The sequence below is a fragment of the Scardinius erythrophthalmus genome (genome assembly GCF_964197995.2).
Source record: "Scardinius erythrophthalmus genome assembly, chromosome: 17".
In the NCBI taxonomy this organism is placed as follows: Eukaryota; Metazoa; Chordata; class Actinopteri; order Cypriniformes; family Leuciscidae; genus Scardinius; species Scardinius erythrophthalmus.
The window spans coordinates 20,030,002-20,043,135 of record NC_138237.1 but is presented as its reverse complement, the minus strand read 5'-3'; the positions used below and the strand labels follow the sequence as shown (position 1 = coordinate 20,043,135).

Genomic DNA, 13,134 nt, shown 5'->3' with positions numbered 1-13,134 from the left:
ACCTGTGTATAGTGGTGTTGTCTAGTTTTTTATAGTGAGGGTAACACTTATAACGTTCAGTTGTAAGTAAGTTATGGTTAGTTAATGATGAACTCATAAATTCATAAATGATTAGCAAGTGATATACTAACATTTTATGTATGTTAATTTATATATATTATATAAATAATTAACAAATCATTTATGAAACATGACTATCGGATCATAAATTATTAATAAGTTAATAAGATATGTTCTTTATTCTATGTACGTTTTGTAGATTAAGTTAAGTCATTTACAAATGATTAGTTAATGATCTAGCTAATCATTTACAAAACATGACTATGCGTTTCCTATATATATATATATATATATATATATATATATATATATATATATATATATATTTTATAAATGATGATTTTTTTTAAATAGTTTGATCACATCAGGTGACCAGTGGTTATACCCTATACCTACCCCTTTATACCCTCCCCTGTCAGCATTTACACTGCAGTACACACTAGTGTTCAACACTTGTTATATATGATGTGTAAGCATGAATGTACTGTACATGTCCCATCAAGATACAATCATGGACAGATCTAGAATTTTTTTTTCCTATTTAGTGCGTTATCCGATAGAAGCAGAAAGCATGTGTCGAGCTATCTGAACAGACTCCAGTTTAAAATGAGTAATGCATGCAAGTTTAATGAAAAATGGCTGGAGAATGATGAGTTCTTGTGTTTGAAGCCAGTGCCTGCAAATATCTATAAGGCAAATTGTGCAGTTTTTAGAGATCTGTGCGAGCTGACATTGTCAGCTCACTTTTGCAAAAAAAATGAAATACTCCAAAAGCATTCACTGCGTGATGAAGCCTATTAGAATGCAGTGAGAATGAACCTACGGGTTTGTCCTGGGTCAAAATTGGTCTTTGGTGGTGGCTGACGGACTCTGTCGTCCTTTCTTGGCCTCTTTTTTTTTTAAGCTGTGATTTTACCACTGGATTTCATAGTTTTGTAAGATAAAATCCTTCTTTGCTAGACCTAATAATTATTTTGGTATATAGCCTATCAATATAAAAAAATAGAATAAAAAAAGTAAATTTTAACTAATTGTCTATATTTTCTACCATATACAATTGAATACAATTAGCAGCTAGCTAACAACAACTTGCTTTACCGTTTTTTCCTGGTTTCACCTCAGTCTTAATCTTAACAAAAAGTTTTTTTGGGTTATTTTTCTTCACATTGTCATGTAAATAACCTGAAAATACTGTTGTTTATTAAGGTTAAATCTTGCTAACACTCTTACTAAAAACAAATGGGGTAAGCTCACTTATGTTTATCATATTAAGAGGTGTTCTGAGTAAATGTGATTTGTTAACATTAATGTAGCCTATAACTAACATGAACCATGCATGAGCGATACATTTTTTACTGTATTTATTAATCTTTGTTATTCTTAGTTAATAAAAATACAGCTGTTCATTGTTTGTTCATGTCACTTCACAGTGCATTATGCTAACTAATGTTAACAAATACAACTTTTGATTTACAGCTACTATTAAAATTTGGTGAATTAACAAAGATTAATAAATAGAAGTGCAGTTTATCAGTTAATAGTAATAGTTAATGTTAACTGATGTCGTTTAATAAATGGAACCTTATTGTAAAGTGTTACCGATTTGTTATACACCGATTCAGACGTTTTGAGAATTCAGTGTTGAACAGATCCGTTGTTTTAACCATTAATTCTATTGAATCGGTATAAAGGAGTCATTAGTTCGCGAATCGGACGCACATTTTTAGCACGTGTCGTCGTGTGTACCCGCTTGGTGAGTAGGCTACGACGCGTTGTGTGATTATCACAGCAGTTTAGGACATCGCACAAGCTTTGTGGTCATTACTGGATAGTTCTTTGTTTGTTTATTGAGAGTGTGGTTTATGGCAGCGCTTTGAAGACGGGTGAGAGTGGAGTTCCTTGCTGTCAACAAAATGGTGAGGTCATACGTGTTTGTGTACAATCATTGTAGGCTATTATAGGACATGTGGTTTAGCAGGACTTGTGTGTATGTAGTAATATAGCTGACAGCTCCTCACTGTCTCAAACGTGTTTGTGTATACTAATATACACTTGTTATAACAAAATGTTGGCTTTTTTCTAAACGGCTAATAACCTTTTTGTGAGAGAAATAAATTCACCACATATTAGAAACTCTGGCCATCATGCACATTCTGCGTTATGAGAATGATTGAATGAAAAATATTTATTTATTTATTTATTATATTATCCTTTAAACTTGTACACGTGATCATTACTTTCCCACCACACATTGAAATGTCCTACAGAACTTTCGCGGGGAAAGTCACGAGACTTTGACTGGAGACTGGAGAGGGACACGACAATTAGAAGCTCGACAATTAAAATTAAGTAGTTATATCATCTATAATTATTAACTAAATAATTTTTTATATAGGTGACAATAGTAATATCAAAAGCTTATTTTCATAAAGTTAGTGAAAGATCCAATCGATCTCTGCCTGAGATCTCGTCAGACGCAGTGATCAGGTGTAACGTAAGTCGGCATGAAATCAAATTTGACAAATCTTCTTTTTATATGTAATATTGTAGTGTTTATTATAAATGATTTATCTGTGCACTTCATTATTTTTTTAAAATTCATGTACCCTTATAATCTTTAATCAAATACATTACCCTTCCCTCCCCCCTCGAAACGACCTCTCTTCTCTTTCGGTCACGTTCCATGGCGAAAGGGTCATCATGGTCTATAAAGGGTCTATAATCGAGATGCTCTCGAGGGTGAACTTGACTGATAACAGAGAATGTCTAATAAGGCTGATAACTTGACTTGACTTATCTTGGTTCGCGGGAATAATAAAATAAAATAAAAAATCAAACATTTCTTGAATACTCATTGTGAAAAAAATATCTCTGTGGTAATGGAACTCGGTCGCTGTTGTCTCTCCCTCTCGCTGTCAGATCACCGTTAGTTTTCACTGGAAGTACTGGCCTATGGCAAGCCGTTTTAGCTTAAATTGTACCCAGCGTTACTCGTCGTAATTGCATTTTTACTAGTAAGAATTCAATTAGAGAGCTCTACAATTCAATTCTTACTAGTAGCAATTACAATTAGAGAGCTCTCTAATTCAATTATTACTAGTTAGAATTACAATTACAGAGCTCTCTAATTCAGTTCTTACTAGTAAAAATAACAATTACAGAGCTCTCTAATTCAGTTCTTACTAGTAAAAATAACAATTACAGAGCTCTCTAATTCAATTCTTACTAGTAACAATTCCAATTAGAGAGCTCTACAAATGGATTTTTACTAGTCATATATCTCCTTTGACTTCCATTCATTTTTAATTACAGAGCTCTACAATTGAATTGTTACTAGTAATAATTACAATTAGAGAGCTCTACAACTGAATTGTTACTAGTAAGAATTACAATTAGAGAGCTCTACAACTGAATTGTTACTAGTAACAATTGCAATTAGAGAGCTCTACAACTGAATTGTTACTAGTAACAATTGCAATTAGAGAGCTCTCTAATTAAATTCTTACTAGTAAGAATGCAATTACAGAGCTCTCTAATTGATTTTTTACTAGTAAAAATACGAATTAAAGATATGTATAATTGCAGAGCTCTGTAATTGAATTAAAGAGCTCTGCATTTGCATTCTTACTAGTAACAACTGAATCAGAGAGATCTCCAATTGGAATTGTTACTAGTAATAATAGGATTAGAGAGCTCTCTATTTAAATTGTTACTAGTAAGAATTGAATTAAAGAGCTCTGCAATTGCATTCTTACTAGTAACAATTTAATTGTAGAGCTCTCTAATTGTAATTCTTACTAGTAACAATTCAATTGTACAGCTCCATAATATGGCAAGCCGTTTTAGCTTAAATTGTACCCAGCGTTACTCGTCGTAATTGCATTTTTACTAGTAAGAATTCAATTAGAGAGCTCTACAATTCAATTCTTACTAGTAGCAATTACAATTAGAGAGCTCTCTAATTCAATTATTACTAGTAAGAATTACAATTACAGAGCTCTCTAATTCAGTTCTTACTAGTAAAAATAACAATTACAGAGCTCTCTAATTCAATTCTTACTAGTAACAATTCCAATTAGAGAGCTCTACAAATGGATTTTTACTAGTCATATATCTCCATTGACTTCCATTCATTTTTAATTACAGAGCTCTACAATTGAATTGTTACTAGTAATAATTACAATTAGAGAGCTCTACAACTGAATTGTTACTAGTAAGAATTACAATTAGAGAGCTCTACAACTGAATTGTTACTAGTAACAATTGCAATTAGAGAGCTCTACAACTGAATTGTTACTAGTAACAATTGCAATTAGAGAGCTCTCTAATTAAATTCTTACTAGTAAGAATGCAATTACAGAGCTCTCTAATTGATTTTTTACTAGTAAAAATACGAATTAAAGATATGTATAATTGCAGAGCTCTGTAATTGAATTAAAGAGCTCTGCATTTGCATTCTTACTAGTAACAACTGAATCAGAGAGATCTCCAATTGGAATTGTTACTAGTAATAATAGGATTAGAGAGCTCTCTATTTAAATTGTTACTAGTAAGAATTGAATTAAAGAGCTCTGCAATTGCATTCTTACTAGTAACAATTTAATTGTAGAGCTCTCTAATTGTAATTCTTACTAGTAACAATTCAATTGTACAGCTCCGTAATTAAAAATGAATGGAAGTCAATGAAGACATCTGACTAGCAAAAATTCATTTGTAGAGCTCTCTAATTGGAATTGTTACTAGTAAGAACTGAATTAGAGAGCTCTGTAATTGTAATTCTTACTAGTAAGAACTGAATTAGAGAGCTCTGTAATTGTTATTCTTACTAGTAATAATTGAATTAGAGAGCTCTCCAATTGTAATTGCTACTAGTAAGAATTGAATTGTAGAGCTCTCTAATTGAATTCTTACTAGTAAAAATGCAATTACGACGAGTAACGCTTGGTACAATTTAAGCTAAAACGGCTTGCCATACTGGCCCACACACTCAAGTTCGAACGGTCGCCGTGCACGGAGCGAATTGTAGCCATAGACAGTGATTGTAGCCTGTCACAGGGCAAACATGTGAATGTTCACGGTGCATTTTATGCAAACAACTCTAATCGTAGTTGTAACTCTATATTTACAGTAGGCATAACTGTCATTGCGTATGCATATATATGAGTCAAATACAATCTTCTGTTCGTGAACAGTTATTTAATTCATTAATCTGACTATGCATCCGTGTATTTAATTGCCATTGACTCGTGTGATAGTAATATGGATCTTAGTAGTATTTTAAGTGATAATTGATTTATAAACAACTATAAAAGATCAATCTCGGCTTTCTCCGGCTCACTACACTGGGCGTAATGCGAAACCGGAAGTGTCTAAGCGCATACTCGCTGATCCGAAATACAAAATGGCGGCCACGTGCACCTAGTCCATTCCCGAAGCGAAGGACGAAATCAAGCCCCGCCCTACATTTTTTTCTAATTTCAGAAGCCGTTTCACTCGGATATGCGTCACAACAAGGAAAAAATGACAATCTCAACTTCCGTTTCATGCCGACTTTAACGTTATACGATCAAACATGATCATCGAACATTAATAAGCATATAACGTTAAATCAAAGCTTTTTGTGTGTTATTACATGAAATGGAAGCTAATCAAACATGTTTGTGTAAACATCATAGTGTAGAAAATGTGATTTAGCAGGACATAACGTTATGTAAGTTAACGTTAGTTCTATAGCTGACAGTTCCTCTCTACCAAATGTGTTTGTACACTATTATTGTATAATAAAAATAATAATAGTTTAAATAGTATAACAAATTTGGCTTTTTTCTAGCCATCCTAATGACCTTTTTGTGTGAGAGAAATAAATTCACACTTTGGAAACTGGCCATCATGAACCGGTAGAGTACCTCTTATGAGAATGTAATATAGAATAATATAGAGAATATAAGTAACGTTATATATTATCCTTTAAACCTGTACACGTCATCTCTCTGTCCCACAGAACCTTCGAGGGGAAAGTCCTGTCAGTGTCAGTGGAGGAACAGAAATAAAGAAGAACAAATAAAAGTAAGTAGTTATATCATCTATAATTATGTACTAAATTATTTTTCATAAAGGTTATAATAGTAATATCAAAATCTTATTTTCATAAAGTGAAAGATCCAATCGCGTCAGACGCACTGATCAGGTGTATAAGATCAAACATGATCATCAAACAATAATAAATCAATAAATCAAAGCTTTTTCGTGTTACTACATGAAATGGAAGCTATCAAACGTGTTTGTGTAAACACAATCATGGTTTACAAGGACACATGGTTTAGCAGGACTTGTGTATGTAGTTCTATAGCCGACCGTTCCTCTCTATCAATTGATTGTTAGTTCAATTGTTAGTTCAATTATTAGTTCAGTCCGTCTGTGTGTGTGTGTGTGTGTGTGTGTGTGTGTCTGTGTGTCGGTGTGTCTTGTGTGAGTGTGTGTGTGTCTGTCTGCGCCTGTGTGGGTGTCTGTGTGTGTGTGTCTGTGTGTGTGTGTGTGTGTGTGTGTCTGTGTGAGTTGGTAATCATCACGTTGTGGGGACAAAATGTCCCCACAAGGATGGCAATATCCGAAATCCTTGTTCGTGTGGGGACATTTTTTGGTCCCCATGAGGAAAACGACTTATAAATCCGACTAACGTTAAGTATGTTTTTTGAAAATGTAAAATTGCAGAAAGTTTTCTGTGATGGGTAGGTTTAGGGATAGGGTTAGTGTAAGGGAATAGAATATACAGTTAGTACTAGGGATGGGACGGTATGAAAATTTCATACCACGATTATAGTGACCAAAATTACCGTGATTATCAATATTATCACAGTTTTGTTAAAACGAGATGAAAGTGTTCAAAAAGAACTGATGCTCACACTAAAAACAGTTTAATATTTGAAAATCAACAAACAACAAATAAAACAGCAGCTCTATGCACTTTTTTAAGCAAGATTATATTCTGTGGCATTTCCTTCCTTATAATGACCGTCGTCAATAGCAACGCATTATAACGGCGCACATCCAACGGACGCGCTCTCTCATTTCATTCAAATACAACTTGCAGTCTTGCGTCTCCGTTGACGATTGTTTTCAAAATTGATTTATAAACAGGTAAGATTTAAAACATTAATCTCATTTCAATATGTCCCCGTAATTGTGTGATAAAAAAAAAATCGGTGTAATAAGTGTAGATAGACTTGTTTGAACTTGATTGTTCGTCTTTGGCTCAAATCCACTTGCTGCGAACTTTTCTTCGCGGAAGCTTCACGTTTATTTCAAGTGATTGAGATAAAATATTTCAACTCAAAGCAACATTTTGTGCCCAATTATTTCCCAGACGTAGTTTTGGTATTGAAGTCAAAGTTAACTTGCCTTTCGTTCGCTATAAACAGTGGGTGATGGTCACACAAGACGACTCGGCAGATTTGAAGTGTTTCTCCCCTATTGTAGTGAGCATCCTCGATTAAGTTTCACTCAGGACTTTTGTAAAAGCCAAAACACCTCAGATTTAGTACTCTTAAAAGGGAAAAATCTCCCGAGCACGGTCACTGCCTTCCGCCATTCCTTCTCGGAAAAAACAAAAAAACATTGCGCGCTGCGTCAGACTGTTGCTGGCTGGACAGGATTTACACAGTGAGTTATTAAAATCGCGATAATCAAACACGGTTTTAATGATAATTAAAATTTGAATGATAATACTAACCATCAGTATTATCGTGGTTTATAGTGAAACCGGTAATCGTCCCATCCCTAGTTAGTACAGTATAAAAATCATTATGTCTATGGAAAGTCCCCATAAAACATGAAAACACTACATGTGTGTGTCTGTGTGTGTGTGTGTGTGTGTGTGTGTGTCTGTCTGTGCCTGTGTCAGTGTTTGTGTGGGTGTGTTTGTCTGTGTCTGTCTGTGTGTGTGGGTGTGTCTGTTTGTGTGTCTGTGTGTGTGTGTGTGCACGTGTGTGTCTCTGTGAGTGTGTCTGTGGGTGAGTCTGTATCTGTATCTGTGTGTGTGTGTGTGTGTGTGTGTGTGTGTGTGTGTGTGTGTGTGTGTGTGTGTGTTTGTGTTTGTGTGTGTGCACCTGCACAAAAATAGGATCCAGAAAAATACTGTTGTTTAAAGCTGGCTTTGAGTCATTGTGTCATGCACACCAAAGTTCACTATGATAAGCTTTTATAGCTTATAGACAGTAAAGTCCTCCCTGATAATCATTAACTAAAGAAATAAATATGTAGATATGAATTTTTTTATTGATAGGAATGTATGGTTATGATGCTCATATCTTAGAAAATATTATCATCTGGTTACCTGTTGGGATCCAGGGAGTTTTTCCTTGCTTTTACTGTTTAGCCCAAAATAGCTAAACACAAAGCTTTTGATTGTCTTAACCACAAATTACTGGTCATGAATTATAGCAAAATTAAAAAAATATACTACTTAAAAGCCATTTCTCAGAAAAACATCAAAGACAGAATATGGGAAGTTGTGTGCAAAGTTGTACGGTAATGCTCCAGAGTGGAGTCTTCTAAAATCTGCTGAGAAATATAATGATAAATGCATGTCTAGTGAATCATGGAGGAAGAGTTTCATTGTGTGGGGAGCCTTTTTAGTGCTGGTATTGGTGAACTTCACTGTAAAATGTTATTTAATGCTTTGGAATACAGACGAATATTGCAGAAAGGCGTGCTTCCTACAAGTGAAAAGATTTTATCTAAAGAGGAATGATCAAAAGATTATAAGACCGGTAAATATTTTGCCGGGTTTGGCTTGGCCCTTTTTTTTTTCTTTTTTTTTTTGCTCATGTACTGTCAGTGAGATGAAATCAAGTTTTTCTCGGTAGGCAAGTAGCACTTTTATTTACTTGCGTGCGTGTGGGAGAGTTTATTGTCTTACAAAATTGACTTTTGCCTCTCCTTGGTAACTACAGTATTGGATAAAATATAGGCTACCTACAATGGTTAGTTATTGTTACTGTTTAAAATGTGCCACTTAGAAATAAAAAAATGTAAAATAAAAATAGTTTTTTTTTTAAAACAATATAAATAAAAGACATTTTAAAAAATATCTAGCTTGTTTCAAGGAGATTTGTAATTTATGATGTTACAATATAATTTGGTAACACTTTACAAAAGTTCTTATTTGTTAACATTAGTTTATTAACTAATATGAACTAACAATGTAAAGACTAGTGTTCATTCTAAGTTCAAACAAAAGTAGTTAACTAATGAAACCTTATTGTAAAATGTTACAAAAAGTGTTAGAAAGTCGCCTAGAGACAAATTAATAATTTGAGATTGTGCTGTATTAGTATTCATGTAGTCCATAAAATAAATCATTATTCTCTGGTACGATTTTTATTATTATTATTATTGTTATTATTTTTATTGTGTAGTAGGCTACCGAAAATTGAAGATGTAGAGTTGAAAGTGTTAGCTTGTTTGTGTACTCTACCTGAACGCTGGCCTGTGTTGTCACGGCGGGGTGCCCAGTGCTCCTGTGCGGATCTTGTGATGGGAATATCCTAGTTACATGTACTTGTCTGTAAAAAGCACACCTGCTCACCTGCCTTACGTAATAAAATATGACCACGCCCCTCCTGCGCTTGACTGACAGCAACAGGCAACTCTAGTAAAGATGACCCCGCCCATCTGCTCCTGCAGTGCCAACCGAGACTTTTTTATATGGTGGTGCTTACAGATTTATTAATTACAACTTTATTGTATTTAATTATTGGCTTTTATATACTGTCATATAGTTTAATAGGCAGTACTTTTTAATTAAGATAATTATAGAATTTGTAAAAAAATACATAAGTCTTACGGGATAGTTCAGACAAAAATAAAATAAATAAATGAATAAATAATAAAAAAGCGAGAAAGAAATCGGTATGCAGGTATTGATTATTTTGTCCAGGGAATGTATTGTAAGTTAATGTATAAACCGTTCACGGAAGCTTCCACACAAAGACATACAACAAACAAAGCTTAAGCAGAATGAACTTTGCTCTCTCTTCTTTTATTTACTGTTCTGCGACTAAGCAACCTCACCAAACACTCACAGCAGCTGTTTGGGGGAATGACGGTTGACAGATATTTGAAAACTGCAGCGCCACCATGAGGAAAAAATTATATATCAGTGAAGTCTAAATTATAATGTAAACAGTGACCTGGATAAATGAATATTCCAAAACATATAGAATCCTGAAATATCAGAGTTCTTGAAGCCTACGACATATAGGAAGCTCGAGAGAGTAGCCTATTCACACTTGTTAACATTTAAGTGACATTTAGGGAATCAGCGAAAAATATCTTGGGAATATCCTATAAAATAATATAATAAACCTTGTGGATTAAAATGAAACACTACAAAATTTCACAAAAAATCTTTTTCTCTCTGAAGGGGTTTTCTGAGGATGGTACGGGGGCCACCAGGGGGTCTTCTTTTGCATGGGTCTCACAGTAAGCCATCAGCTCAGCTGCTGCTTTAGATACCTGTGCCAAGAGAGACAAGACAACACTACACATCCAGGAATAACATCCCATAAATCTTTCTCATTCATTTTAAATAGCTTTTGCAATTAAATCTAACCAAACTCTTTTGGCATGCGTCGTCTTACCATCATCCTGTCAATGTTAACCTCCAGTTTCAATTGTTCCACTGTTTTTCGTGCATCTGCAATCTTGGCCATGTTATTAGACATTCTGCACTCCTGTAGACACCAAATTAACCCTGCAGGAATATAGCAAAACAAACCCCAGGTGAGTCCAGCTAAATGCATCTGGTAGATAACAGCTTAACTCCAGTTCTACAGATGTCTGATGTTTTAGTTCCCTAAACAGACAGTGCTATTGGCTCCTCTAGGCTATTAAAGACATCTCTGTTGTAGAGTTGCAGTAATTGTTTTGCTGGGTCTCAGCTGGTTGTGTTTTGGATGAGGCTCAGTGGGAGAGAGGAGTGCAGATATCCTCCAGAGAGCACAAATAATCTGCTCACTTATTAATAGTCACACTATCACTCTTCTTAATTTACTGTTAGGCTAAAAACCTAAACAATACGTTTCCATTGTTTTCAGATGTTCTTTTGAAGGAACAGTTTATTAGTTTTTCGAAAAGTATTTTTTTCATAGATTGAACACAATGGAAATCATTGTGATTTGAAGTGCCATCTGAAATTTTCTTCTATTTTTATCAAGCTTGTATATTTAAGTACAGCAATTTCACTTAAATGGCCATGGAAATTACCTTTTAATTGTCATTGAAGTGAAATTACTGAACTTAAATATACGAGCTTGATAAAAATTATCATTCTAGAAGAAAAATTCAGATGGCACCTAGAGGCTTTTGCATCTGAACTCTTCATATGTATCCATAACCATTCGTCATATTATATTACAGTTTCAGTGCATACTATTGCTAATACAAATCTTCCTTTTTAAAGATTTCAAGTACTTTGCAGATAATTAATTAAAAGAAATAAATCCACCCTTTTGAAAAGAATTCACAGCATGCTGTGTATATATTAAAATGGCTTACCACAGTTTATCCGAATTTATCCGTGATGCTGGTCGAAGAAACGTCTTGTTATCGTTGATTGTTTGTTGTACACATTACGACCTGCAGGATTGAATGAAGAGATAGTAAGGAATGGAGGGATGGGAAAGGCTGCCTCCTCTCATAATTAGCTTTTATTCCTCCCCCATATTGGGCTGAAGAGGCAAGTCACAGGCATCATGGGGTGTGACCTTCAGCTGAATATCTCAGTCATGCATAATAGTGTATGAGTGATAAATACCTGCCTGCCAACACAATGAGCTGCACTGAGCTTTTATGTTTTGTGAAAAAGTGCCATTTCAACAGACAGATAAATCATCAATAAATGATTGGTCAGAAGAAAATAATTAATGCAAGATGTTTTCAATAAAATCTAAAAATGTTTATTATTTGTAAAATAAATTGTTGTTTCAACTTAAAAAAGTAAGTGTTCTTGCTGATTAAAATTTTAAGTTTAGTCAACTTGTATGTATGTATGTATGTATGTATGTGTATATATATATATATACATATATATTAGGGCTGTCAAAAGATTAATTGCGATTAATCGCATCCAAAATAAAAGTTTGTGTTTACATAATATATGTGTGTGTACTGTGTATAATTATTTTGTATATATAAATACACACACATGCATGTATATATTTAAGAAATATTTGCATACATATACTGTATATATTTATATATAATTTATATTATATATAAATATAATTTTTTTATATATAAATTACAATTTTTTCTTAAATATATACAACAAGCATGTGTGTGTATTGATATAGCCTATACAAAATAATTATACACAGTACACACACATATTATGTAAACACAAACTTTTATTTTGGATGTGATTAATCGTGATTAATCTTTTGACAGCCCTAATATATATATGTATGTATGTATATGTATGTATGCATATATATATATATATATATATATATATACACATATACATATATACAATATATATATATTAGGGGTGCACGATATATCGAATCAATATCGTTATCGCGATATCACGTTGCTCGATATCATATCGAAAGTCTCGCGATATTTATGCGATATTTTGTTTATGATGCGTCCCGTCCGACATGCACCGTTGCATTTCCCCCGACTGATTTCCTGGTTCTACTTATCTACTTTTCCTGGTTCTATCAAGGAGAAGGTTAACTTTTCATGCTACAGATTTCCAACAGTGGTCAGAAAGAACAGGGGAGACACTTTGTTTCACTTCTCCCTTGCTCTACCACACAGTCCCCACAACACACACACTTGCCAGCTTGACGCACACACCAGCGCGCAAGTATAAACATCAGGCCACCTGGCCACTTCATGCGTTATCACAGATCGGATAGCTATCTAATTTATCAAAACGATTCCTTTTACACCTGTTCACATAAATGTGTTTTTTGCAAAACGGATATAAATATATTATATAGCCTATATCATCAGCTAAAATGTCAAAATCAAATACAATACCGCTCTAATAGAGAACGGCAACAG

At 33.9% G+C, this 13,134-nt stretch overlaps 2 protein-coding genes across 2 annotated transcripts in view; both read right to left on the bottom strand.

Moving 5' to 3' along the window:
* Positions 1-552, bottom strand: part of tmem45b (transmembrane protein 45B) — a gene marked incomplete at its 5' end in the record, with an annotated part of 2,484 nt that extends 1,932 nt beyond the window's left edge. The window contains 1 exon segment of the mRNA XM_081391466.1: positions 546-552. Within this exon segment, the coding sequence (XP_081247592.1) occupies positions 546-552 (7 nt within the window).
* A 9,894-nt stretch (positions 553-10,446) lies between these two features.
* Positions 10,447-10,784, bottom strand: gng8 (guanine nucleotide binding protein (G protein), gamma 8; the record flags this gene model as incomplete). Its single annotated transcript, XM_081390582.1, has 2 exons — positions 10,447-10,575; positions 10,701-10,784. The coding sequence occupies 2 exons, from the start codon at positions 10,782-10,784 to the stop codon at positions 10,447-10,449; spliced, it is 213 nt and encodes a 70-aa protein (XP_081246708.1).
* Between the last annotated feature and the right edge of the window lie 2,350 nt (positions 10,785-13,134).